Here is a 21,643-nt window from a genome sequence, read left to right on the forward strand (position 1 = left end):
TAGCCTGTGTGTGACGGCAGCCACTTGGTCCCCCATCCCTCCTGCCACCATGGAAGGAGCATGGCCCCTCCTGCCAGAGCCAGTCCCTGCCACTGTCCCCACAGGGCTAGCTCCTCCCTGCTCCTCTCCTCTCGCATGTCTTTAACCCCCATCCAGGCCAGCGCCCCCAAACACCAGCATTCCAACAGCTCTGTTTCTGACAAGGGCACAAGGTAGATGGAGCTGGGAGGGACCTTCTCACCCCCTTCCCTCCTGCCACCCTCTCATCTCATCTCTTCACAGCTAAACTTCTTGATAGGGTTGTGTCGGCTCCTTGGGTCCACTGCACTGTCCCTGATGGCCCTCCCCATGAGGTCACGGGGTGGGTGGGGCAGGGTCCTCCTCGTGGATAAATCTGGTGGGCTCACCTCTACCTGTCTGTCAGCAGTACTGACACAGCTGCTCTCTCCACAAGGGCCTATGTGCCTGGGGATGCACATGTGTAGTCACACACACACACACACACACACACACACACATCCTCCAAGTGTGCGCAAGCATGTACATGTTCTGCACCATGAATGTACCGTGAAACACCTGCGTGTGTGTCCACATGCACTATGTGTCCTGCAAGTGTGTGCTCTGAGTGTATGCACATTTAGACACGTGTATGAGTGTGGGTACACGTGTGTTGGTGCCCCATGTGCACGTGAGTGCTCGTGCGGCATATGTGCATGATCCCCCTCTATCTTTGGCTGCCTTTCCTGCCTCCTTCCCTCGCTGCTCCCCTCCAGTGCCTTCTGCAGGCTTCCCTGCCGCAGCCATGGCCTCTCGCTCTCCCCAAGCCTCCTCCCCCAGCCTGTTGAAGCCTAGTACTATTTCCAGGCTGATGATGTCTGGACCCCCATCTCCAGCCCAATCCTACATATCTGGCCCTACCCCCAGCCCCACATATCCAGCCCCCTTCCATCTAACCCAACATTCCTACCACCTCCACAGATCTGCTCCCCCAGCACTTTCACCCACCTGGGACCCCAAGAGCTCACTCTGGGGGCTTGTCTTCTCCCTCACCTCATGCCCAGTGGGACCACTGTGACCTCTGGAGTCCGCTTGTCCCTCCCCAACCCCCTGAAGTCCCTGCTTGTCTGTATCCTTGCTGCCTCCCCTATCACCTGCAGCTTGGCTCACAGCAGTAGCCTCCTCCTAGGCCTCACATCCATTCCCTGTTCCCACCATCCCAGCCCCTGTGCCTGTCCCATCAGGGCACTCATCACCCTTGGGAGTCCCCCCTGCCCCCGCCCCCGTGCTGGCTTCCCACAGCCTTGCCAGGCCCTCACCCAGGATCTGTCCTGGGGTCAGGGACAGGACAAGTGGGGAGAGGTTAACGCACCCCCCACGCAGATCACCTACCTATATCAAATCTGGTTCATCCTGTCACTATCGCCTCTCCTCTTCCTCCTCCTCGTCATCCTCATCTTCCTCATCCTCTTCCTCCTCCACCTGGCCCCGGTCCTTGGAAACGTCACCAAACTCAAAGTTGCCCTCTATGTCCAAGACCTGCAGGTGCTTCAGCCTCCGGAAGGCACTTTCCATCACAGAGCCCACAGCCAGCTTGTTGAACCTGTGCAGTCAGTGCGGTCAGTGCCAGAGGCCCAACCTCAAGTCCCCACACTCACCCACTCGAGAATGAGAACAGGAGGGAATAAGCTTTCCAGGAAGATGGCATAGAAGGCACAAAAGGGGTGCAGGGCGGGGGGTATGCGGGGGCAGGGAATGTAGGGGGGCGTGAGGGTAGGGAGGTGCAGGGGATGTGGGGGCAGGGGGCTTCAGGGGCTGTGCTGAGAAGCAAGGGCATCATGAAGAGTCCCGGCTGTTCCCGTTCCATATAACTATAGCTTAGGGGGTGGGGCAGGGGAGGACCCTGGGCCACTCATCTCATACAGTGAGGGGCAGGCCCCCACCTACCTAGCTCTCAGGTCTGGGGTGGCAGTCACAGGGGCCTCCTCTCTGCCTGGGATTAGCTCCCTCTGGGATTAACCCCAAACCTGAGGCTGCAGGGTGGCACCAAGGCAAGGCCAGGGTCAAGCTGGACCAGGCACGCGCTCGGGTTGAGGGGAGGCAGAGGCTGGGCTCTGATATCTGGCCCCCTCATCTCCTTGGGCCTTAGTCCCCACAGTATCCAAGGCACAGGTCACCCTCCTCCCCAACCCAGCCTGGGGCCTGCTGGGCCACCAGTCCCCCGGAGGTGCACACTCTGCCCCTTCTGAGTGCAAGGGGTGGTTAGGGAGGGTATTGGGCAGAACCACACTGACTCTGCTGTACCCAAGCTCCTCATTTCCTGGGGAGTTGGCTCCCCAGTTAGAATAATTCTAAGGAGCATCTGACTCTAGGGTGGCTCAGTCGCTTAAGCATTGGACTCTTGATTTCAGCTCAGATCATGATCTTCAGGGTCGTGCGATTGAGCCTCAGCTCCAGCTCCACGCTGGGCTTAGAGCCTGCTTGAGATTCTCTCTCTCTCCCTCTGCCCCTCTGCCCCCTCCTCTCTCTCTCTTAAAAAAAAAAAAAAAAAAAAAAAAAAAAAGAAGTAGAAGAATCATTCTAAACCTCCAGAGCTCGGTGAGGACCTGAACATCTGCCACCTGCTCAGGTACAGCCCGGCCAGCTGTGGACACAACAATCACCTGTGCCCTCTGATACCCCTTCCTGCCACATTAACATCAATAATGTCCACATGCACTGCTTTTTAAAGTTTCTGAAGACCTTCTATAAATCTATAAACCTCACCAGGCCTGGCTAGGACTGTCCCCACCCTTGAGAGCTGAGGAAACAGAGGCTGAGGGGGGTTCTGGGATGTACCCAGGGTCATGCAGCCAGTCAGCATGAAGCCAGGCTTCAAACACTGCCCTCTAGCTGGGAGCTGTTCCCCTCTGCCTCAGCTATCCTGCTGGAGCCAGGCTGACCCCAGAGGGGCCTGTGCAGCCCCCCCAGGGGACCTCCTACCTGAGAAAGATTCCTTTGAGGTTGGGTGTGGAATCAAAGGCATTGGCAGGCACGGTGCTAATCTTGTTGTTCTGCAGGTACAGGTACTCGAGTGACTCGGGGAGCCCCTCAGGGATCTCTGTGAGTTGGTTCCCAGCAATGTCCAGCAGCTGTATGAGTGACCAGGGGAGTAAAAGCATTTAACATCTTGCAAAGATCCCACCAGCCCCTTGGCCTATCTAAATCTTATGATAACCCTGTGAGGTGGGATCTCTAACTATTCCATTTTCCAGGAGAGGAAACAGAGGCTCAGAGAGGTTAAGAGATCTAAGGCCACACAGCCCGTATGAGGCTGGACCCCAAACCCTTGTTCTGATATATGTCCTACCCAGCTCCTTCTGCCTTTCCACATGAATTCACAGCCAAGATATCTGGGTGGCAAAGTCCTTCCTCCTGAGCACACCTGTCACCCCTATCAGACTAAAGGGCCTAAAAGGGCAGAGGCCAGGGATCCTCCAGTCTTTGAATATTCCCACACCAGATGAGGGTGGGGGTGGGGTAAGGGTCCATATGAGTGTGGCTGCTCATTCATGGACTTCAAGGCCATGTGGGCAGGAATGAGGAGCAAGAATGAGGCCCACAGCAACCCTTGCATGGCAGCCAGTCCTAGGCTGGTCAGTCTCTGGGTCACCACATGCCTAGAATGCAGGAAGCAGGTGGCCAGGAAAAATGGGGTGGTTTTCCCAAGGAGGAACAAACATGCAGTAGGCAGGAGATGTGTGCATGGGTCCAGCTCACTGCCTTCCCCTCAGGCCATCAGCATACACTCGCTCACACACACCTATGCAAGGTGGATTCCATCATCTCTAATCTCCCTTCCTCACCCTGACAGGTGGGGGCTCAGGGTCAGGAAACTGGGGCCATGAATCTAGATTCAAGATTCAAGGGGAAAACAAGCTTTATACCTTAGGGAGCCTCCCTGTCATCTCCCTTACCCAGCAGGTCTCCCTGCTCCCCACTATGTTCCCTCCACACAGCTCTGGCACTTCCTCATTCATTCCAAACATCCTCGGTGCCCAGGGCTGCCGGGGATATGGAATCCACCGAGAGGCTGCCTCTGCACTGGAGGTTAGGGTGGGGGAGATGGACACAAAATCTGATGACGACAACTGGTGGAACTGGGCTGTGCTGAGGGAGCCCAAGGAGCGGCCTGACCCAGCCTTGGGCCAGGGGAGCACAGCAGCCAGCATCAGCGGGGCTCTGAAGCAGGGTGGGGGCAGCTGCTTATAGAAAGATCCAACAGTGTGAAGAAGAACCCCCAACCTCTGCAGATACCTCATCCCTGACTGAATCCACCCAGACTGCACCTGCCCATGACTGAGGGCTTCCTGAAAGAGATGGAATGGGAGCTAAGTCCTAGGTATATTATAAACTCTAGGAGGGTAGTGACCCTTCATCTGTCTTACTCCCTGCCAGGTCCTCAGTTCTAGAGCTGTGTCTGCACATAGGGGAGGCCTGGGACAGGCTGTGGGAAGAACAAGTGAGCAGGTGTTCCCAGGATGCTGTGCTTCAGCAGCAGGGCCAGTATAAATAAAGCCCAGTATGCCTAGGAGACTAGGGAGCTCGACTGGGAGCAGAGGCAGACCAGCCCTGAGAGCTGTGGCAAGGTTTCCGATCTGGGTTCTAAGAGCAACAGGGAGCCATAGAAGGGTTCTGAGCAGGAGTGTAGGTGAATGAGTGTTTTTTAAAGATACCCACCAAGTGCACATGGTATAGGGGAGTGGAGAGTCCTACGGAGCTGGGGTTCAGGTGAGAAATGGGGGTGTCTTGGCTTGGAGTACAGCAGAAGGGATGGAAGATAGTGAGTTGAGAGATGTGATGATAGAATTAGCAGAATTTAGTTAACGATGGGTGCCGGGGGGGGGGCAGGTGGTGTGACAAAGGGGTATCGGGTCAGCATCCAGGTCTCCCGTGGGCACCCCCTACAGAGAGTTAGAAAATGCAGCAGGAGGAGCAGGTGTGGAGGAGAAGACGCTGGGATCTGGACTCCTGAGGAAAACTCAAGAGGGAGCGGCCCAGGCAGCTGGATCCTGGCGTCTGGCCCTCAGCAGGGCCCTCTGGGTGAGGAGACCACAGCCAGCTGCTCCTGCAGGGCCAGCTGCTACCCCTGGCTCCCATGTTGATCTCCCCTCACCCATCTGCCCCCCACTCTGGGGGCTCTCCCCTGCACTCCCCTCAGATAGCCTCATCCTGACAGCTCTCCCAAAATACATGTACTGAGAGCCTAGCACACAGAGGTCCCTGGGTCCAGCAGTGAATACAACAGACGAAAATGCCTGCCCCTCATTCTAGCAGAGGAGCAGGCAACGAACCAGCAGACAGATGACCTAATGCCTAGAACAGATGAGGATTATGAAGAAAAACAAAGCAGAGGAGTGTGATGGGTGGTGAAGGAAGACCTCCCAAGGAGGTGACATGTGAGTAGAGCCCTGAGAGAGAGGGAGGAGCAAGCCATTGGGAAGAAGGCCCCCCCTGTGCCCCCACCCCGTCCAGGGCAGCAGAGTGGGGGAATGGGGGCATTTCCTGACCTTGCAATACTGAGGCCCTGCCTCCCAGATCTCTCTACTCAAGTTCCCTCTGGGCCCTCACTGAGTGGGAGCTGTCACCTACAGCCAGCTATCCCTGCTGACTGACCACAGCAGCCACACCCACTCAGCAGCCCCAGTATGCCTCGGGTAGCCTCCCCTAGCCCTCCGCACCAGGTGAGGGCAGCCTCCCTTCCAGGCCAAGCCTCCCTCCCCTCACTCAAGCCCAGCCACCTGTTTCGGAGCCTTCAGATGGATGAGCTTGACTCTCCAGTGCCAACCAAACTGGCCCTACCCCCCAGTCTTCCTGGAGGGTGAGTCCCCTACCTGCAGCCATGACCTCCCCTCATCTCCACAGCCCTCCTCAAGCCTGCAGGTGCTGAGCTCAGCCTGGCCACACTAGCCCCTCCTGCTGCACCCAGGCATGCCAGTCATACCTTCCCTTTCCTCAGGCTAGCAGGTCACCCCACACCCCGCCGGGCCCTCCTACCCACCCCTCACCTGAGCCAAGATGCGTGGGCTCAGGGCAGCTATGCCAGCAGCCCCTCACGCGGGCATGACCCGGCCCCAATCCTCTCCCGCCCCTTTCCCCTCACCTGCAGACGGGCCAGGTCGGCCCAGGCACGGGGACCCAGAGCCCGGCTGCGCAGCCGGTTGCCGGTGAGGTAGAGCTCACGCAGCTGGGCCATGCCAGCCAGCGCCCCGCGCGCCAGGGCGGCCAGCTCATTGCGCTTGACCTTCAGCACGTGCACGTTGCGCGGCAGCCCGGGGGGCAAGGTGTGCAGCCGGTTACCGGACAGGTCCAGCGAGCGCAGCAGGCGCAGCTTGCGGAAGGCGTCGCGGTGCACCTGCGGGCTGGTGATGCGGTTGTAGCTGAGGTTGAGCTCCTCCAGGAAGTAGGTGGTGGCGAAGTCGTCGCGGCCGATGCCGGTGATCTGGTTGTGCAAGATCATGAGCGTGCGCACGCGGCGGGGCAGGCCGCTGGGCACGCGCTCCAGCGCGTTGTTGTACAGGTGTACGGTGTGCAGCCGCTTGAGGCCCTGGAAGGCCCGCGGGTGGATGCCGCGCGCGTGTAGCTGGTTGCTATGCAGCAGCAGGTACTCGAGGCTGCGGATGGGCGTCAGCACGTCGGCGTCCACGCTGCGGATGGCGTTCTTCTCCAGGTGCAGGAGCACAAGGCTGCGCGGCAGCCCTGCCGGGACCCGAGACAGGTTGTTGCTGGACAGATCCAGGTATTCCAGGCTGGAGAGCTTCCTGCGGCGGGTGGGAATAAGGATGGTTGGCAGAGGCCCACCGGGTGCTTGTGTCCACCCTTAGTCCCGAGGCGGGGGGAGGGGCAGGGGCACTGGTCTAACTCGTCCCAGCTGGGCCCCTGTCTGGCCCACTGGCGACCTCTGTCCTCTCCAGACTCTCCCTGGGTTTATTCAATGCCCTATTGGTGGAGGAAGGACCTAGCATGGCTTCTGTCATGAAGGAGCTTCTTTGAAGACCGTCTAAGGCCTTTTGTAGCTACCCTGGACCTAAAACATGAGAATATATTTGCCTTCAACAAGTATACTCGCTTCAACTTTGTACCACGAAGCCAGCCTCTGAAGATGCCTCACTGGAATTCTGGCCTTGTCCGTACACATCACTCGTGCTGGGGGACAGACCTGTCAGCAGAGGCACAAGCCCCATGGTGCCCTCTCTGGGAAGCTGGCCAAGGCCCGGGGGCGGGTGTGTGTGAGAGACCTGGCTGCGTGGGCCCCAGGAGCAGCTTCCCCGGCACGGAGCTCACATGGACGGCCCAGCCGGGGCTCACCAGAAGGTCTCATTGTCCAGGCCCTCGTCGGTCAGGTAGTTGTTCTGCAGGTACAACTCACGCAAGTGGCTCAGCTCACTGAAGGCGCCTGGTGGGATCTTCTCCAGCTTGTTGTTCTGAGGGACAAGATGGTTGGGAGGGCAGCATGAGGGATGGCCAAGGGGCCAGGGCAGAGCCTCGGAATGAGAGGGGGCAGGGAGAGCCAGGGGAAGGGGCTGTGGCTTGGAGCACCCTGCATGTGATAGGGACAGCCAGCTCCCCAGGCTTCTGCCTTGTTCTCCACAGCAGACACTGTGCCTGAGGCCCCACAGCCTCCCCACTGTGCCTCAGTGGACCTGGGCTCTTCCCTCACTGCAGGTCCCTGCTTTTCGGCTGCCCCTCCCCACACTCTTCCTCCCACCTTGAGGTGCAGCTTATAGAGCGCGGGCGGCAGGTGCTTGGGCACGTGGCGCAGGAAGTTGCTGGACAGAATGAGGATCTCGACATTGCTGGAGCCATTGAACATGTTGTCCGGCAGCCCAGCATCCGCCAGCTTGTTGTTGTGCAGGTACACGGACCTGGGGGATGAGGCACAGGTCCTCACCATACCAGCTCACCTGATCAGCCTTCAGACCTTGCTCAGGTCAGAGCTGGGGCCCAGGGTACCATCCTCCCATTTGAAGAACCTCAGACCCCCCTGATCCAGTCCCCCTTGCACAGCCAAGGAGACTAAGGACCCACCAGAGGCTGCCCCACACATCCGTGGCAGAAAGGGGATTTCCCACCCCCCTGCCTGTGCCCCTCCATACCCTTCAAGGTCCTCAGTCACTCCCTGACTGTTGCAGCCCCAGAATCCCTGCCTGTCAGCCCCACGCAGCTGGTTCTGAGTTCTGTGGGTCTTCCCGTACATGGGGACTCTCCCTGCCACCTCTTCGTCTCAAGTGTCCAGTCCAGGGCCTGGCTCAGAGGATGTAACCTCTCATTCATTCAGCACATATATAGTGAGTGCTCCTACGTGCCAGGACTCTTCTAGACTCTAAAGATAAAAGCAGTGGACACAACCAACAAGACCCTGCTGTCATGCAGCTCACATATTAGAGGGACCAAGATCAGAAATAAGAGAAATGTAAGATGTTTCAACACAAGATATTCTAAACATAGAAGATATAACTCAGTCTTGCTGTGTTATATCTTGGGCCTCAGCCCTCTCATCTGCAGGATGGAACCACATACAGCCACCCCAGCTCCTTCGGGGTATGGAAAGAATCGAGTGGGGTGACAGATTTGGGGAAAGAAGCAGCACTGGGGGTTGTCAGTATCCCCTCTGCCCCCCCTGCACCACCCTGCCCTGCTCACACTCCTCCCAAAGCAGCTCTCACTAAGGGCCAGCTGTGCCTGTTGGAAGATGCTTCCTTCCCCCAGGGACCGGAGGAGGAGGGGAAAAACTCTCACCCAGCTCCTCATAATTCCACAGACATTACTCTCTGTCCTTGCCTCCCGGATGGATTCCTCCCAACCTTCAGGTCCTGCAGCCCTGGGCATTCCTTGCCAGAGCCCCAAGCCGGGGGCATCATGCCCACCCAGCATGCCTTCCTCCACAGCCTGGCCGGGCTTGCTCTGCCGTGCTCAGGGCTGGGAGCGTCTGTCTCAGCTCTTTCTCCTTCCCCAGCCAGGGCCCAGGGCCCCTGTCTGACTTCTCACCTCAAGTTTGGCTTCTGGCCAAAGGTGAGCCCATAGATCTTGGTGAGATAGTTGGCAGCAAAGTCCACACTGATCAGGGTGTTTGGTAGGAATCGGGGTGCCAAGGTCAGCTGGAAAGGGAAAAGTTGGGATAGAAAGACCAATGGAGGGCAGAGGCCAGCTCTGGGTCCCACTGCCTGCTACTCATCCGGGCCCCTTCAATTTGTCACCTCCTTATAACCAGAGCCATATTTCTAAACTGGAAACCCAGGGCGCCTGGTGGCTCAGTCGGTTGTGTCTGCCTTTAGCTCAGGTCATGATCCCGGGGTCCTTGGATTGAATCCTGCATCGGGCTCCCTGCTCAGCTTCTTCCTCTCCCTCTGTTGCTCCCCTCTGCTCATGCTCTCTCTCTCTCTTAAATGAATAAAATCTTTTTAAAAAATAAAGTAAATAAACTGGGAACCCATCCCACTCCCCTGATAACACAAAAACCAAACCTCCATGGCTTTCTGCATCCCTGAACATTCCAAGCCTTCTAGTCCTGTCCCTGGCCCTGCCTGTCCTCCTGGCCCCTCCCCTCACTGCAGGCCTGGGTCCAGGTGCTAGACATGTCCTGGGGAACAAAATAGAGAAATGCCCCCATTCCTACCCCCAAAGCTTACATCTTAGTGGAGAAGACAAGAAACAAGGAACAAAAGCATCTGATAGTGTTAACAAGCTAAAACAGACTGGAAACAGAATAACTGGGTTGGGTGCTCAGGAACCAGGTGACACTTTGGGCATGAAGGCCTCCCGCTCGTGCCATCTGAGGGGCAAGCACCTGTGGCAACGGGGGCGGTGAGTGCAGGTCCCACTTGGGGGTTGCCACGTTTGGGAGCTGGAGGAGAGGGAGGGAGTGGGACGGGTGTTGTGAGGTCCACACAGAGGCCCTCCGACCACAGGTCCTCTGACCACAGCCATGGGGAGGAGCGTGGTTTTCATTCTGGGTGGAAAGTGAAGCCTCAAGTATCTGAGCTGGCAGGAGGTGGGGATGGGTAGAAGCAGGCATGATTTTTAAAGATCACTCTGGCCACTCTGAGAAGGAGCTGCAAATGAGGAAGCAGGGCTGTCCCGGTGCGTTGCAGGTGCGGTTGGTGGACCAGGCCGAGAGGGGAGTGCAGGCTTGCTGCGGGTGACCAAGGCACCCCGGGGTTTGTGGCTCAGATGAGTGGTGCTTTGGTGGTTGCAGATATAGAGAGGGGTGCTTATAGAGGTGGGGGGGCGCACAGGAGGGAAGCAGAGTCCCATTTCCATTGGACATCTAGGGCAGGCATCAAGGAGTCTCAAGTGGGAGGAGTGGGATGGGTGGGGATGGCCACTGGACACGGCCATGATGCAGATGGGTGCTAATGTCCTGGGGAGGGGACGAGGCACCTCAAGAAAGCTCTGAGAGAAGTGGCCGGGCCAGAGCCCTGGGGCACACCAGCTATTTTGAAGTTGAGTGCCTCTGCCTTTCCTCATGTTGCCTCTTCCGCAGTGCCTCTCCCATGGGGCCCCCGGCTGAAATCCTGTTAGCCTTCATGGCCTGCTCAAATGTCACCTCCTCCGAGAAGCACTCCATGGACTCCCTCCCTGGTGGGAATGAGCTGTCACCCCCCACACTTCTAGAAGGCCTAGGCCTCTGTTTTCATTATCTGGCCATTCTGATACCCTGCATTAAGGTGTGGGGTCTCACCAGGTCCACGTGTGAACAGCAGTTGGGACCCAGTGGCCACCCTAGAAAAGGCCCTGGTGAAAGTTCCCAGAGCTCAGGCCCAGACACCAGGGGTCCCCTTACCTTGTTATTGGCCAAGTACAGGTAATTGAGATTGGTCAGATGCTCAAACGCCTCCTCCGGGAGCCCTTCAAAGGACAGGCATCGGTCAGAGCCCTGGATGAAGGAGATGCTACAGGGGAGCACGCCACCACCAACCCCCCCACCCAGTGCCCACCCCACTTGCCAGGACTGGGGAGCCGCCCCCCCCCCCCCCGCCCACCGAGACAGGTTGGATTCTGATCCCTTCCCAACCAGTCCCAGCAGGCCTGCCCAGCCCCCTTTTTCCCTTGCTCACCACCCCCACCACTGCTCAGAGGAGCAAGTGGAAAGGGCTCAGAAATGACCAATCCTTCACTTGCTCAGAGCCACCTCGGTGGGAATGGGTCTTCATAAGGTCAGGCCACAGGGCAGAGGACCCAGGCCCACCCTTCCCCATCAGGAAGGAGTGCTCCCCTGAGGTGTGGCCCTAAAGGGTCTCTCTGACCCTCCTGATACCCAGCTCAGGGCAGCACAGAGCTGTGGCCCTGGCACCTCCCGACCCCCTAGCCCACCCCTGCCCCAGCTGGCAGATGTAGTGTCAGGACTCGGCTGTTGCTGGGAGCCCAGCCAAACTGGCCCTCCTCCAGGCCGGAGGCCGGCCTCTGACACTCAGTTCTGGGCTCCTGGACCCTCAGATGCTGGGACTCACCCAAATATCTAAGGAGAGGGAACAGTTATATAAACTGTGCAGCGTCTCTGCCGCTGTGTAAAATGATGGCCACTGAGAGTTTTTAGGAACCTGAAAAATGCTGCTGTGCTAACTGCCCTATGGTGGTTATGGTATAGTATCTATCCTACAAGTTCAGCTATGAATTTTAAAAAAACCCAAAGAAAAAAGACTAGATTGGATTGTGGTGATGGTTGTACAACTGTATAAACTTACCCAAACTCATCAAATTGTACTTTTACATTGGATAAATCTCACAGTATAGAAATTATACCTCAATAAAGCTGCTTTTTTAAAAAGTGGATAGTCCAAAACATCAATAGTGATGAACTCCGTGTGTCAGAATTATGAGTGGGTTTCTTCTTTTCCATTTCATTTTCTACATTTCCAAATTCTCTATTATAAATTATTTTCATATCAGAAAAAAATATAACCTTTTACAATTAGAGGATTCTACAGCTCTTTGATTCTGAAGGCCTTCTGTAAACATACTGGTCCATGACAAAGGCCCTGGCAATCCAGGCTTCTCTGAAGCCTGTCCCCTGGTCCAACACCCAGCTCAGGGACACCTGGGGGTGGGGTGGCTCTCAGGAAGCCGCCAGCCCAGCCCTCTGTTTTCCGTATCCTAGGGTCTGCAGGGTGGAGCTCTTCCCATGGGCACCTGGTCCCTCGCCTGGCATCCCTGTCCCAGGCTCTGGGTGATCCCTCACCTCGGGAAGTCAGACGGTTGTTCTGGAGGTTCAGAGTTTCCAGCCGATGCAACCTGGAGAGCTCCTGGGGGTAGATCTTCTCCAGCTGGTTGTTCTGGGGAGTGCGGGATGGGGTGGTGAGGAAGCAGCCTCACCAGAGGCCCAGGCTCCTGCCTCACTCGAGGCTCACCCCCACTCCTGTCCCAGGAGCCAGTCCCTCTGTTGGGCACCTCCCTTGGGGTTCACCCCACACAGACAGACCTGGGGCTAGGCCAGGCCTGGGCCTCAGTATGGGAGGCATGCAGGTCCCGCCTTCTAGGAGCCCATACCTGGGCATCTACAGACAGTTCAAACTTGGGAGTGACATCTCCCCTGCTCCCTCCATGTTCCTATGTGGTGACAGGCATCCCCAGCCCATTCTCCCCATCCTAAGCCAGAAACTACTTTGAGTTGCCTTTCCTGAGGGGGGGAAAAACCTGTGGTCCTCACTCCTTCTGGAATGCTTTAAAACACTGGGTGGGGGATCCCTGGGTGGCTCAGTGGTTTAGCGCCTGCCTTCGGCCCAGGGTGTGATCCTGGAGACCAGGGATTGAGTCCTGCATGGGCCTCCCTGCATGGAGCCTGCTTCTCCCTCTGCCTATGTCTCCGCCTCTCTCTCTGTCTCTCATGCATAAATAAATAAAATCTTTAAAAATAAAATAAAATAAAATTTAAATAAATAAATAAATAAAATACTGGGTGGGGTATCACCTCCTCCAGAAGCCTTCCTGAATTGGATTGAGGGCTGGATTAGGAGCTGCTCTGGGCCCTACCACGCTAGTCCTCTGTCTCCATCTGTTATCTTCAGCTGTTTAGATCTCTGCCTTCCCCCAGACTGTCCTCCCTCCATGACCAGCCCCTGATGCCACATCTGAGGTGTAGACCAGGTACCCAGGGGATGTGAATGAACCAATAGTAAGTGTTGCCTTAACTTGTACCTTTCTTCCACAGGCCACCCTGGCCTTGAGCTCCCTCTGCCCTCAACCTGGACGCATCAGTTTGGGTGACCACGGGCAGGTCCCTTTCCTTCACCTGGCTTGACCTCTTGAGATGAGTAGAACAGCCTCTCCCTCTGCCCCAGGGCCGCACAAAACGATCATGGGTGCACCCACTGCCCCAGAATCCCCGTCTGGAACACTGTGTCCCGATTCTCACAAGCTCGCCTGTGCCCCAGCCAGAGAGGGGACTCTATCTTCTGAGCCTGCAGAGCACCCTATCAGATCCACTTTCTCTTATTTTCCTGGCCTGGGTGTCCAGGGCATCCTGCCCATTCAGAGGGTCAGCCGCTGGGCAGATCTGTGTCCATTTTTCACAGGGTCTGACTCTATTTATGGGTCTTAGCCCAGACTCCTCCAAGCAAAACAAAGCAGTTGTAATAGCACAGTACTCTGTGACCAGGACGTCGGAGCAGGGAGTGCCCTAGCGCCCTGTGTCTGGGGGTCTGGACAAGCAGGGGGCTATGAGCATTGTGGGTGGGGACAGGAGCCACGAGCTTAGGGGCCCACCCCTGTGACCGTGACTGTAGTGCCCGTGTCACCTGCAGAGACAGGTGGTTGGTGTGCTCAGGAAGGTCCCCCGGGAATTCGCGCAGGTCGATGCCACCACAGTCCACGACACCTTCCTGGGAGCAGGCACAGTCGCGGGGGCAGTTGATGGTGGCAGGGCCGGGCCCCGGCTCCTCGGGACTCAGAACCAACACTGGCTCCTCCTCCACAAATTCATTCTCTTCAGGGCTCAGGCTGTGGGCCCCACTTCGGCCAAAGCCCGGCGACCTCGCCGTGCCTACTGGTCCCAGCTGCAGCTGCGGTGGCAGCAGCAAGAGGACCAACAGCACCCCGCTCCGGGCCATGGTACCTGTGGGAGGACTTAAGTCAGGCCTCACCTGGCAGGTGCAGTGGACACAGGGCTGGGACCCACATTGTTCACACTGGGGCCTGCCTGGGCACAAGACAGAGCCTACTCGAAGGCTCTGGGCACGCATCTGATCTGCTCACTGCTACACTCCTGCACCACCCGCCTCCCCGTCATCAGAGCTGCCCTCTGGAGGGACGAGGTGAAGCCCTGTCCTCAGGCAAGTCAGCACCCTCACCAGGCCTGGCCCCAAGGCATCTTTACCCCCAATTCACAGAAGGGGAAGCTGAGCCTGGGGACAAACTGTGACTGGCAGGGCTTGGCTAGGACTTTGCCAAGCTCTTGCTGCCCCGGCATGGGCAGCGCTGGGAGGCTCTTACCTCCTCCAGAGCCATGGAGCCAGCACCAGCAGGGTGCATCTTCAGCTTACCATTCTAGGATGTTCAGGATTTGACCCTGTCTCTCTTCTAATACCCCCACCCTAGTTAGACAGGTCTACCTAGGAGATCCTGTCTCTAGGCCTTTGCACATGCTGTTCCTTCTGTCTGGAACTCCCTGCCCCTTTTTGTGCAGGCAGCAACTTCTCTAAGAATCAGTGTAGCCATTGCACCCCCTGGAATACCCTGAAAAACCCTGAGCTGACCCAGGGCTCTCATGGGGCATGGCATGAGTTGGGTCGGGCTGTGAATACATGAAGTTATCTTTCTCCCGCAGAGGACTGTGAGCCTCTCAGTGTCTGGGTGGAGGCCCAGCGCAGAGCCAGGCACAGAGCAGGCCTCCACTGAATAGAGCTGCTGCCATTCTCCAGGACCTTCTAAGCCTCTTCCTGATGTTCACACCCTCAGCTGGCCTCACCAGAGCCTACTGAGCTCACCTGACTGTCGCTACCTGCAAAAGACCACCCCCCAGCATGGTCCCCTAGGGCAGCAGGGGAGGAGGAGTGGGGATGGCCTCAGGCCACAAGGAAGATGCAAGGGTCCCTATCTTCTAGGCAGCGCAGGGGCCTAGCTTGGCTCCGAGCCAGTCCCTGGAGTTTTTTTTACAGAAACTCACTTAGCAAACATCTCTGGGAAATGCTAAGTTGTGAGAGGCCACAGCTCAGTTGCATGGACTCTAGAATCCCACAGACCCCAGTGGGAGTCCCTCTCCAGCACTTAGCATCTCTGGCCTTCCTGAGCCTCTCTCTTCATCTGACAATGCAATGATACATCCCAAACCACAGCAACTACAAGGAGTCAGCAAGGTAAGAGACGTGCAGGGCCTGGTACCTCCTAGGTGGTGAGGTGTGGTCACCACTGTGACAGCAATCACAAATGCAGGTACATAGCAAGCACTTGGCCCTAGGTGGTGGTGGGGGGGGGGGCGTTGGGGGGAGTGGAGGTATGCCTCAGTCTGAGGCTCTCATGCTGGCACTGGATTAAGAACCACACCTCAGACGGCAGATACAAAGGTCTGAGTTGCTGGGCCTGAGGAGTCGGGAAGCTTGCCACTGCTGCTGAGGTCTGGTTAGGAAGGCGGGCGCTGGAGCCAGATGCTGGGGCTGCAGTCAGCTCGGGCTCTCAGTTGACCTTGGGCAAGTCACCCACTAAACCTCAGCTTCCTCACCCATCCACAGAGGTTACCAGAGCTGCCCTCGTGGGGAGACTGGGAGAGTCAGAGAGAGGCGCACACTGTGCACCATGAGTGCTCACTAAATGTTCGCTCTTTGTACCACTAATATCACGGGCCCTGCCCACTCCAGAGCCCCCCTGATTCTTCCCCTTCTCTTGCCTAGATCCTGCCTGGTGTTTGCAGTCTAGCCCCAGGCCCACCTCCCCACAGCTTTGCAGAGTCTGGCCTCCTATGAATTCTGGCTGCCCTGAGGCCGTAATGGCATTTCAGACACTGCTTTGTCTCACTCGCTGCCCAGCCCCCTCTCCAAGGTGAAGTCCCCTCTGCCCTCAGCCCTGTGCTGGCGCAGGAGACACATGCAAGCTGGCAAATTGCCCTGCCCTCAGACTAGAGGGGGCAGCAGAGCCAGGACAGTAATGCCTGCCCCACCCTCCACCCCAGATGGGGTGAGTCCTGTGAGGCCCCAGAGAGAAAGGTGTGAGGAGTAGAAGAGGGGCAGCACCCTTGAATCCATCTAGGTCTGTGAGGCTTAAGAAGACTCAGGCCTCAGCCACTGGCCTGGCAGGAAACCAGGGACCTAGTACATGCACAGCTCCCGGGCCCCAGGGAACAGTTGGCAGGGCACACCCTGGCCCTATGCCCACCCTGTCACTCCCCTGTTGCCCCATCCCCTGACCAAATGGGCAATTCAGCCTCCAACAGTCTACAGACCATCATTCCCACGTACATTATAACCCTTCCCTTCCCCCCTGCCCCAACTAGCTCAACAGCCTTCAGCTCCTGGAAATATCAGACCAGAGTCCCCCTCTCTGCCTGTCTGTGTGACCCCAGACCAGGGTTCTGGGAGGGGGAGTGTGGGCACAGGCCTAAGCCCCAAATCAACCAGGGCAGGAGGCCAGGGAGAAGGGTCCTCCCCACATATCCTGTGTACTCACTAGACCAGCTAGTTTTCCTCCCTCCCCTTTAATTTGTAACTTAAAAATACTTTATATTAACATTATGAACCATATTGAAATGTTACCACCATCACTTTATAGTCAAGGGAGCTGCAGCCCAATGGGATTGGCCAGTGCGACACAGCTGTTAAGTGGTGATGCTGAGCTCCAGCCGGGGGCCTTAACCATGATGCCCCTGGGCTCTCCCCTGGGCCAAGCACAGCTGGGCACTAGAGACCCACAGAGACCACTCAAGTTTGGCTCTTGCCCTTAAAAAGTTCACACCTGCCCTATCCAATGTGGTGGCCATATGCAGCTACCCAGCACTTGAAATGTGACTAGTCTAAGTTGAAAGGTACTGTAAGTATAAAACGCAGTGTGCATGGATTCCAAAGACTAGTACAAAAGAGGATGTAAGGGCAGCCCAGGTGGCTCAGCGGTTTAGCGCCACCTTCGGCCCAGGGCATGGTCCTGGAGACCCGGGATCGAGTCCCACGTCGGGCTCCCTGCATGGAGCCTGCTTCCCCCTCTGCCTCTCTCGCTCGCTCTCTCTCTGAAGAATAAGAATATCTCTCATGAATAAATAAATAAAATGAGGATGTAAAATATCTCATTAATATTAATATTATCTCATAAATATTAATTTTATATTGATATATTTCAAATAATTGAGTTAAATTACTAAAATTAATTTTATCTGTTTCATTTTATTTTTTTAAATATTTTATTTATTTATTCATAGAGACACAGAGAGAGGGAGAGGGGCAGAGACACAGGCAGAAGGAGAAGCAGGCTCCACGCAGGGAGCCCAATGCGGGACTCGATCCCAGGTCTCTGGGATCACGCCCTGGACCAAAGACAGTGCCAAACTGCTGAGCCATCTGGGCTGCCCTCATTTTATTTTTTTAATGTAGCTTCACATTGCCTACATGGCTTGCATTCATGGCTCACATTATATTTCTATCAGGCAGTGAGGGCATGGATGCTAGATGTACAATGAGCATTATAGGCCCAGTGTCATCAGAGGTATGACGGAGGGAAGCTAGAGTCCACAGGGGGCCAGAGAAGAGCTAACCTTGTCTGAGATCAAGAAGACTTCTCCGAAGAAATGATGCCTTATCTAGTCATGAAGGCTGAATATCGGGCAAAAGGGAGAGGGTGACGTAACAAGGAGGGAAGAACCTACAAAGACACAGGTGCAAGAGAGCCCATCGGTGACCTCCACAGAGCTTGCTAGAGTGTCTGCCAGGTATTGGGGACTGGGAGGGATGCAGGTGGGTAGTCCAGCTAAGAAAGGACTTGGAAGCCAGGCTAGGGAGAGCGATCCTTATCTTAAGATCTCAGGAAGAATGAGGAGCCACTGCAGAGCAGGAGTGTGCCACAGGCAGGTTTATGGATGGAGCAGTGGGGAGCTCTCCGAGGCTGTGCAATGGGTACGGAGTACGGGCAATGGGTAGTAAGCCTGGTCTGGGCAGAGAGAGGTGCTGGGATGGCGAGGAGGAGCTAGATTCACAGGAGAGGAAGGAATATCAGACAGGGCTTGGAGAGTCTGGTCTCCTCCTCTGGACCTTGGGATCCTGGGAAGCCTCGGCTCCACCACCTGCTTTTCTGTATGACCTTGGCTACATTGTGGCCCTTCTGAGTCTCAACCTGTTGTTGCTGTCTTCTAAGAATGTTGAGCGAGATTAGCCCCTAAAGACCCTCTGTGTGCTTGGACAAGTTGGGAGCTGTGTGTGGAAGAGCAGCGGAAAGAGCAGGCCCCTTGGCTCTAAGAGTCCTGAGTGAGGGGCCCCCTGATGACGAACAACTCACACCACTGGGACAGCAAGTGGACAGCAAGTGGCTAGTGAGAGGGGCAGCTCGGCCTGCCCTGAGCTCTTTCTCAGGGGGAGTGCTTTTGCAACAGCAGGATCGGGTTCCCCTCCTGACTGCTGTGTGAGTCTGGACAAAGCACTTCACCGCCTGAGCCTCTACCAGTCTGGACAATGCTCATGAGGGTTAAATGAAATGACATGTCCATCTGACGTTGGTGTTGAGCAAGTGGGACACACGGGGTTACCATTCCCAAGGAGGTCCCTGCAACCTGCTGCCTCTCACCCCACCTAGCACCCCTGAGGAACCAAACCTCAAGGCCCAGAAAGGCTTACATGGGGGATTAAGGCAAGACTAGAAGAAGGAAAGGGAAGGGAGACCCAAACCAGGACACAGATCCTCAGTCCCTAGCAGTAGCTTCCTCCTTCGCTCAAATTTAGTAAAAATTCACTAATCACCTGCTTTGTGCCGGGCCACAGACAGCTGCATCTTATCATCTCTACTAGAAATCCCCAAACTAAGAGAGAGTCTTCCTACTCTGGAGATAGGAAACTCAAGCCCCAAGGGGCTCCCATTACTGCCCATCCCCAGCAAACTCCTACTCAAATGCCCCTGCTCTGAGAAGCTGTTGCCCCTTCCTTGACCGGGTTAGGAAGTTCTTTAGTGCTCGCACAGGACCCCTGGCCCGCTGCAGCTTGCAAGACTTTCTGGACTCCCCAGGCATGGACTGGGTGCTCAGGAAAGGTTTGCTGAGTGCAGAGATGAATTTGTGAGAGGTAGAGTTGGAAATGATTTGCATCATTATCTGTCTGACCCGCCCCCGCCCCCGCCCATTTTACAGATTAGTATGTTGAAGTTACAGCCAGAACTAGAATCTGTGTCTTCTGACTGCTGCCCAGAACCTTGAACTGCTCCTGGAGGCCGAGTAGGAGCTCTCCAGGCAGACAAAGGGGAGGAAGAGTACTCCAGACAGAGGGAAGGGCATGAGCAAAGGCACAGTGTTGGGAGGGTGGGGAGGAGGTGCCTTTAAAGAAGGGATGAGGCAGGGGATGAGGTTAGGACTGGACGACCAAGTCTCCAAGGGTGTCAGCCACTAGGCTAAGGTGCCGGTGATAGGGAGCTGTCAAGGGTACCAGGCAGCTCATGGTCAGAGGTCTTATGTATGACTCTACAGCACCTTTAGGCCACTATTAGTCACCCATTCCCAAAGATTCAGATTAAAAAGAACAAAGTATGTTCCCGAAAGATTTCGTGAACACAGTCATGTGAATCTAACACTTCTTAACTCGCACTCACGCTGGAGCAGTGGGCCCGGAGCCCTAAAAGGGGCCGTGCGCCTCCTCCTGCAGGGGGCTGCGGCGGGTCCCAGCAGGGGTGCCTCGGAGCTCTAGGCCCCGGTTCCACTGCCCCTCCCGCCCCCGCCCCCGCCCCCGCGCGCCCGCAGCCCGGGAGCAGCCGCTCGGGGGTGCGGGCCTCAACAGGTCGGCGATGGCCTCCCGGCGCCAGGCGCGCATCCCTCCGCGCCTTGGGGACCAGGGACGGTCCGCGCCCCCGCACCTCGTCCGGCGCCTGCTCAAGCTCCGGCTGCCACTGCCCCGCGCCCCAGGGGCTGCCAGGGGCTCGCCCCGCCGCCACCCCGTCTTCCACCCCGCGGCGCATCAGGTATCCCAGCCCCCGCCCCAGCCTGGCGGTTCTGGGACCTGCAACCCCGGCCTCCCGCCAGCTGTCCCCGCGGGGAGGCCGCCGCGCAGACCGACAGACGGACACCAGGTGCGGGCCGAGAGCTCCGGCTCGGGGAGTGCGCGGCTCGGCGGGGGAGCCGAGCCCCGAGCCGGTCCGGACGGAGGTCGCGCGGGCTCCCGCCACACCTGTCCGCGCCTCCCGGAAGCGTACCTCGGGCCCCTCCGGGCCTCAGTTTCTCTGCCTGTAACCGGGTCGGAGGGAGGGCGAGCCGGGCGAGCTGGGGCGGGGGTCCACGCCCCTCGCCGCTGCCACCTGCCCCCGCATTCCCGCCGCCGCCCGGTCCTCCCACTCCGCCTCCCATCCGCCCTCAGATTCTTTCCAGATGTGCGCAGCGGGGGGGGGGGGGGGCAGTCTCGGGCCGGCGAGCAGGGAAGGCCCCCGCCCCGGCCGCGAGCGCGGAGGGGCCGCGGGGGGCTGCCGGGCGCGCGGGGTGCAGGGCTCCCCCCGGGGGCGAGTGCGGCGGCCGGCCCGGGGCAGCTGCTGCGGGAGCCGAGCCCACCGCGCGGGCCGCTCCCCGGCCGCCGCCCCCCCCGGCGCCGCCCCCGGCCCCCCCGGCCGCCCGCGCCGAGTACCTGCCGCGCCCCCGCGCCCCGCCGGCCGGCCGCGCTGTCCCGAGTCCCCGCGGCGCTCCGCGGGCGCGGGCTCCTTCCATTCAAGCCGAGCCGGGAGCTCGGCGACGCAAGTCTCGCTGTGGGCTTTCTCCTCCCCGCCTCCCCCCGCCCCCGCCCCCGCCGCACCGCGTGCATCTGCTGGACGCCGGCCTCCTCCGGACACGCGCGTCGGGTCCCCGCGGGCGAGCGGGGGCGGGGGCGGGGGTGGGGGTGGGGGTGGGCCCCTCCCCCCTCCCCGGGAGGGAGAGCCCCCGCGCCGACCCCTCTCCCCTCCTCCGCCCCGGCCCGGCCGCCCCACCACGCCCCCGCCGCCCCCCACCGAGAGGCGGGGGAGGCGGGGTCCAGCCCGCACCGCGCCCACGTTCCCGCCTTCCGCAGGGCAGCCGGACCCCCTCTAGGCCCCAGCACCTGAGAGGAGGGCAGGGCGGAGGCCCCTTCACCCAGGTGCCTCTGAGCCCACTTTCTTCCTCATGCCTGAGGATTTTGCAACCGCTCCAGGCACGAGTACCTCTCCGTCCACTCTCCCACCCTGGGGTCCTGGGCCGTGGCTAACGGGGCCTCCAGCCAGGACCCCGCTGGGCCCCTTCCCGGAAAAGTTCCCCGCCCTCCCCACGCCCACGTTGACCCTGCGCCCAGAGCCTCGTGAGCCTTGAAGGACGGTAAATTGGGCTGGGAGTAGGGTGCATGCGGATCTCAGTCGCCGGGAGACAAGGGGGGGGGAGTAGGGAGTCCTCGCCGCACCATATTGCTCCCAGGAGCTGAGACCGGTTCCAAGTAAAGGAGCACTAACTGCTAGCAGCTGGAGCAACACTGTTTGGCGCCAGGGGCTTTGGCGGTAGACCGCAGTG

The 21,643-nt window shown here is 58.1% G+C and overlaps 1 protein-coding gene across 5 annotated transcripts in view; it reads right to left on the bottom strand.

Moving 5' to 3' along the window:
• The window catches only part of PODN (podocan), a 42,336-nt gene extending 20,994 nt beyond the window's left edge, over nucleotides 1-21,342 (bottom strand). The window contains exons 1-10 of one of the 5 annotated variants that reach the window (XM_025427648.3): nucleotides 20,335-20,507; nucleotides 13,770-14,086; nucleotides 12,215-12,308; nucleotides 10,820-10,884; nucleotides 9,025-9,134; nucleotides 7,745-7,901; nucleotides 7,345-7,460; nucleotides 6,140-6,797; nucleotides 2,980-3,128; nucleotides 1,390-1,600 (exon numbers count right to left, since the gene is read on the bottom strand). In XM_025427648.3, the coding sequence (XP_025283433.1) occupies nucleotides 1,417-1,600; nucleotides 2,980-3,128; nucleotides 6,140-6,797; nucleotides 7,345-7,460; nucleotides 7,745-7,901; nucleotides 9,025-9,134; nucleotides 10,820-10,884; nucleotides 12,215-12,308; nucleotides 13,770-14,086; nucleotides 20,335-20,485 (2,001 nt within the window). In that variant the 5' untranslated portion in view covers nucleotides 20,486-20,507 and the 3' untranslated portion in view covers nucleotides 1,390-1,416. Of the gene's footprint in view, nucleotides 1-1,389; nucleotides 1,601-2,979; nucleotides 3,129-6,139; nucleotides 6,798-7,344; nucleotides 7,461-7,744; nucleotides 7,902-9,024; nucleotides 9,135-10,819; nucleotides 10,885-12,214; nucleotides 12,309-13,769; nucleotides 14,087-20,334; nucleotides 20,508-20,756; nucleotides 20,908-21,203 lie in introns of those variants that run through there. The other 4 variants (XM_025427650.3, XM_025427651.3, XM_025427647.3 and 1 more) reach the window with 4 other exon arrangements.
• Nucleotides 21,343-21,643: the final 301 nt, after the last annotated feature.

Source organism: Canis lupus, chromosome 5 (assembly GCF_003254725.2).
Source record: "Canis lupus dingo isolate Sandy chromosome 5, ASM325472v2, whole genome shotgun sequence".
Lineage (NCBI taxonomy): Eukaryota > Metazoa > Chordata > Mammalia > Carnivora > Canidae > Canis > Canis lupus.